General features: G+C 34.8%; 1 protein-coding gene across 1 annotated transcript; it reads left to right on the plus strand.

Annotated features, from left to right (window-relative positions):
• Positions 1-482: 482 nt before the first annotated feature.
• On the plus strand, positions 483-5,779 carry LOC114392424 (protein HOTHEAD-like). The gene is made up of 6 exons (XM_028353556.1): positions 483-818; positions 2,806-3,145; positions 3,385-3,686; positions 4,174-4,559; positions 4,667-5,232; positions 5,449-5,779. Exons 1-6 carry the CDS (start codon positions 737-739, stop codon positions 5,519-5,521), a joined length of 1,749 nt encoding a protein of 582 aa, XP_028209357.1. The 5' UTR covers positions 483-736; the 3' UTR covers positions 5,522-5,779.
• Positions 5,780-6,153: the final 374 nt, after the last annotated feature.

Consider the following 6,153-nt stretch of genomic DNA (forward strand, 5'->3'; position numbering starts at 1 on the left):
AAGAAAGAAGGAGAGGAAAAATTATTGTGATTTTCGCATATCCACTCGAGAGCATTTTTTAGATTGCAACTGCAGATTTGTTCACCCGTTGGATCGGGCTGATTTTTAGACAGTAGGTTCTACGCACGTGATACTTCAAATTGTCCGGTTGGATCTGGAAAAAGATATATGTAGAGAGAGATAAGTGTTTTGCTTTACCTGCTCTATATTTTGAGGTTATATCTTCTTGTCTCTATTGTACTAATTAAGATTTGTTTTGATTTGACTATTTGTAGCACATTTTAGTGCAGTTGTTGGAAATTCTCTTGTATCTTCATATTAGGTGCAATTATAATAAAACCCAACTGTTAGGTGCAATTAATAAAACCCAACTGTCTTTCCAAATTATGTGTTCCACAATTTTAATTTCGTTGGTGTATATATTTGCAAGGCAAGGACATCGAAAGGTGATTTTGAATGATGCCACTACAAAATCTCTTCATTTTCTTTAGTATTTATACACTGTGGGTCCCCGCAATTCAATTAGTTTTCGGCGACATAAACATCCAGTAATCTTTATATTTTGCTCAAATATATATCGCCGTCATGATCGCTGTGGTTTCAACTGTATGTAAATAGGAACAAGAGTTTATTTCAGTTTAGCTCGGTTCTTCAAAAGGCCTCATCACTTGAAGGGTTAGCTATATATATATATATACTTCTGTGCCTCAAAATTGAGCTGAGTTGTATACCTGCAATGGGTGTTTTGTGGTGGAAGCTGTTTTTTGCTGCTCTTGCTGGGATTCTCTTCTCAACCCAACATTGTGCTTCCCAAAAAGGTAATTATTTACTCTCTTTTAGTCATTTACAGATTGGAGTTAGTTAGATTACATTATAGTGTAGTACATTGCAGGCAGAAACAGGTACAATATGGTGTCCAATGGAGTTTGGTCAGTAATTAATTAGTAAAATTTCGAAGTATAATGATAATTATTTTGAAATTTTTAATTTATTTCCAATTATCTGTCATGTTAAAAAATCATTAAGATATATACTAATTTTATTTTATTCATATATATCTTTTGATATTTTTACTAGATGGTGCGGTACGGTAAAATGAATTGTTATTTACTTGTGTAGATCAATCAAATATTGCATGGTTTTATTGCAAATGAGCTCAGCCTGTCCTGATAGAAAAAAAGATAAACCTAATTAAGATAAATGTTAACCAGTCCCATTATGAAACTAATTAAGAAATTAAAAGTATAATTTGTTATTTTAAAATTTTATTAATACACTCACTCCATTGTAATTTCTAATGCATTCCCAACATGATTTTTAGTACAAACTTCTTACTGCATTGCGGTTTGATTTCTTAACAAGTACCATTAGCAAAATCCTTTAATTAAATATATTATATGTTAAAAACGGTAAAAATATATAGAATTTTTAATACTTATTAAAACACTAAACTATGATTATTTAAAAATCTAAAAATAATAATAGTGAATTAGTGATGTTGTGGATTTTTGAGCGTGCAATGTTTACCTTAGTGTAATGGTTGATGATTTTTTTTTTGGCATTATGCGGAGCGTGCGGGACACTTCCCGTATTTAGGTATATTTATGGTTGGGTTCCGCATAAAAAATTAAACGAACCGAACTAGAAAATTGTTCATTCGAAATTAATATAAAAAAATGGTCCGATAATACACTGCTAAAAATGGTTTAATTTTTTGAACTCTGAGTTCAGTTTAGTTCATGGTTGAATTTAGTTTATTGATATTTTTTTAACAACCGTAGTTTGATTCGGTATAAAAATAAAATAAAAAACTAAACTGAACCGCATTAAACCGGAAAATAATTATTCCCAAATTGAATTGTTTCTTTGGTTCAGTATTCTATTAAAAAGGATTTGGTTTTTTTAACTCCTAGTTCATTTTAGTTTATAGCTTGAGTTAGATAATCAGTTGAACAACCCTACCTGGAGCTTGCTTAACGAGGGGAAACCCTTATAACATGTTTCCAGTCATCAAATAAACTTTCACATGTATTAATACGTGAAACAGTATTTAATTTGAAGTTATCGTATAGCCAGATACAATTTCACCAAATTACTGCTGTGTCTTTGGCTAACTAGTTAAGGAAGTATAATAATTGCGGCAAGGAGAAACTCAATAAAAGTAAATTCCCTTAACTAACTAGCACATGGCCATTAATTAGCTAAGTAGGACTATAAATCATAGATAATGATAGATGCACCAATGAGCTTAATTTCTCTCACATATATTCAGAAACACTTACAAAAGAAAGATAAAGAAAGTTAAAGTTAGGATAACTAAAATAACACTACTTATTAAAAAAAAGTATTTATTAAATATAAATAAATAATAAATAATTTACTATTAGTTCAAGTAATTAAATATAGTTAATATAGTGTCATGTATTTCTTCTGTTTTAAAATAAGTAATGTATTTGAAAGAAATTTTATTTTAAAATAAATATAATATTAATTTTTTATTAATATTAAAATTAATTTTATAAAATTATTACACTCTTTTATACATTTATTTTAAGAGAGAGTAGTAATTAATCTGCTGATCGAAAACACCAAGCAGTTTCTTGAAAATTTATCGATCGGCATCATCCATTTTCTTGATTTGGACAAACCGTAAACATTTTCTCGTGGCTACAATCCTAGTTAAGAAGGTTTTTATTCATCAATTCCTTTTTCTCCTTTTACGATTCTTTCAACTTTCAAACCAGTATAAAATTTTAGAATCGTTGGAAAATCTAACGAATTGGGTGTTGCTCATTATGTTTACAGTTCCGAACTACACATTTATGCACAATGCAACAACAGCACCAGACGTATCATACTACGACTACATCGTAATTGGCGGCGGCACCGCAGGGTGCCCTTTAGCTGCAACACTGTCCCAAAATTACAGCGTATTGCTCCTTGAACGTGGTGGGTCGCCCTACGGCAACCCTAACATCTCCGACTTAGCTGCTTTCGGTGCTGCCCTCTCCGACACCTCCCCTACCTCCCCCGCTCAGCGTTTCATCTCCGAAGACGGTGTCATCAACTCAAGAGCCCGCGTCCTAGGTGGTGGAAGTTGCTTGAACGCTGGCTTTTACACTCGCGCTAGCCCTCAATATGTAAGGTACACGCAATACAAAATTATGCAGCCTTCCACTTTTCTTATGTATGCATAAGGTGTACGTATAATATCTGCATAATATTCCAAAAGTGTATATGATGATGCATCATATTTTGTTGATTTAGTTTTATTAGATAAAGAACAAAATAATATTTTAGTACAAAATTTGGAGATAATGAATGGTGCATTGTGTGTGTGTACACATAGGTGATTGATGATATGAATTGATTGTTTATGGGTAGGGAAGCGGGGTGGGATGGAAGGGCAGTGAATGAGTCGTACGAATGGGTGGAGAAGATAGTGGCGTTTGAACCACAATTGAAGCAGTGGCAGTCAGCTGTGCGGGATGGACTAATAGAGATAGGTGTGGTGCCTAATAATGGCTTCACTTATGACCATATTGATGGGACTAAGGTAGGGGGCACCATCTTTGACCAGAATGGCTTCAGACACACCGCTGCTGATCTTCTGGAATATGCCAAACCCACTGGAATTACTGTGCTTTTGGATGCCACTGTGCATAGGATCTTGTTTAGAGTCAAAGGTGCTTTCCATACTTTCCAATGGCCCCATTTTCATTTTAGTCTATTTAGTAAGATGAAATTCAGAAAATAGAAATGATAGCACAGTTTTTTCAACAATTTTTGAAACTCATAAATTTCAAATAATAATCGAAAATGTGTTAAGGAAGAATATGTAGAATGTTGAGAGAATTGAAGTGAGCAGATATGCAAATTTATTTTGAAGACTGGTATTTTGTATGAGGAGTGTTAGTGAACACTTTCTCCGTTATATATTTTTTAACACATTTTTTATTATTAACTAAAAAAAATATTAAAAATTACAAAATCATGATAAAAATCATTAAATAAAACGTATGGCTCACACAATCTAGTAATTTTTTTTTATATAAATTTAAAACAATAGAAAAGTGTATTTAAAGAAATGTGTGGAGAAGATGCTTCTATCATTTCTTTTCTCTTGTTATTTGGGTAACCCATTCATTAATTTCCCTAATCGAAATGGAGCAGAGGGATCAAAACCAACGGCCCATGGAGTGGTGTTTAGAGATTCATTGGGTGGAAGACACAAAGTGTACCTGAAGGCCGATCCAAGGAACGAGATAATTGTTTCAGCCGGTGCACTTGGAAGCCCACAACTTCTAATGTTGAGTGGAATTGGACCCAGAGAGCACCTTAAAGCCCACAACATCAGAATAACATTGGATCAGCCATTAGTAGGACAGGGAATGACTGACAACCCCATGAACGCCATCTTTGTCCCTTCTCCTGTCCCCGTAGAGGTCTCTCTGATTGAGGTAGTGGGCATCACCAGTTTTGGCAGCTACATTGAAGCTGCCAGTGGTGAAAACTTTGCCGGTGGTTCTCCAAAAGACTACGGAATGTTCTCCCCCAAGGTATACACGTTGTTGTTGTTGTTGCATAATGAAAGGTTACTTACAAGTTACAAGTTACAAACCATCTCTTTGATTTGAATTTACTCACAAAAGGTTCCGAAATGCAGATTGGGCAACTCTCCACGGTGCCTCCAAAGGCAAGGACCCCAGAGGCCCTGGCCAAGGCAACAGAACTGATGGAAACTCTAGAACAAGCAGCCTTCAGAGGAGGATTCATATTGGAAAAAATCATGGGTCCAATCTCAAGCGGGCATTTGGAGCTCCGAACCCGCGACCCGAACGACAACCCATCAGTGACCTTCAACTACTTCCAGGACCCTCGAGACTTGCAGCGATGCGTGCAGGGCCTGAGCACCGTGGAGAAGATAATCGAGTCCAAAGCTTTCTCTCCCTTCAGATACCCCAACATGCCAGTGCCCGTTCTGCTCAACCTGACCGCAAGTGCCCCCGTTAACTTGTTGCCCAAGCACACCAATTCTTCACTTTCTTTGGAACAGTATTGCAGAGACACTGTCATGACCATTTGGCACTACCACGGTGGCTGCCAAGTAGGGAAGGTTCTTGATAGGGACTACAAGCTTCTTGGTGTGGATGCACTGCGTGTTATTGATGGCTCCACCTTTAACTACTCTCCTGGAACTAATCCTCAGGCCACTGTTATGATGCTTGGCAGGTATGTATGTAATATTTTCATATAATATGTAATATGTGACTTTAATTTAGGAACTTCTATCAAATGAATTACAGTTTCAAGGACATGTTTTTTATTTCATCAAATCTAAAGACTACGTAGTGACAGCAAATTGCAATTTTAAGACTAATTTCACCATTCATTTGTCCCATTTGATTTTAACACGTGTTGATTGTTGGCATTTTCAATTTGATGCAGGTATATGGGAGTGAAAATATTGAGCGAGAGACTAGGTGGTGCGGCTGCTGCTGCTGCTGAAACAGAGCAATAAGTTGTATAGTTTTCCTTTCAACAAAGTGTCTTCGTGTCACTGAGGAAAAACAAATTCTTGTGAGAATGATTTGTGAAGTAACCTTTCAATGAGAAAAATAACAAATTAAACATTGTTCCTGTAATCGATGAAGTGAAACTAGAAGAGGGACGGAGGGATCTTCTCTTGTTTTGATTACGACCGTGGTGTGGATGAGTTATTTTTGTAAGAATAAAATTTAGGTATAACATTATTTAAGTATTTTCTGAGGTTTTAAAATTAAAATTAGAAATTTATTTCGATAATTAGAACTAATTATTTAAAATCCTAATTAGTAACCACCTTACATTACATATCTTATTGAGGTCAAATTTTAATTTTAATTGGAGAATAATATATATATATAAAAAAAACAGTTGATAACAATTGTAAACAATACCAGATTACCAGTTGTAAAGGGGGAGGTTTGCATAAATTGGACGGATATTGACGGGGTATTTGTAAGGATGGTTAAATAATAACTATGGCAGCCATTCTAGTGGAAGGTAAGTTTTTCGCAATATATCACCAATTATTTATTTAGTATAACGAATTTTGTTAGAATAACTGATCATATATATGCTCGTAGAATAAAAATACTAAAGACTGCATAT

This window comes from Glycine soja, chromosome 17 (genome assembly GCF_004193775.1).
Source record: "Glycine soja cultivar W05 chromosome 17, ASM419377v2, whole genome shotgun sequence".
NCBI classification, from domain to species: domain Eukaryota; kingdom Viridiplantae; phylum Streptophyta; class Magnoliopsida; order Fabales; family Fabaceae; genus Glycine; species Glycine soja.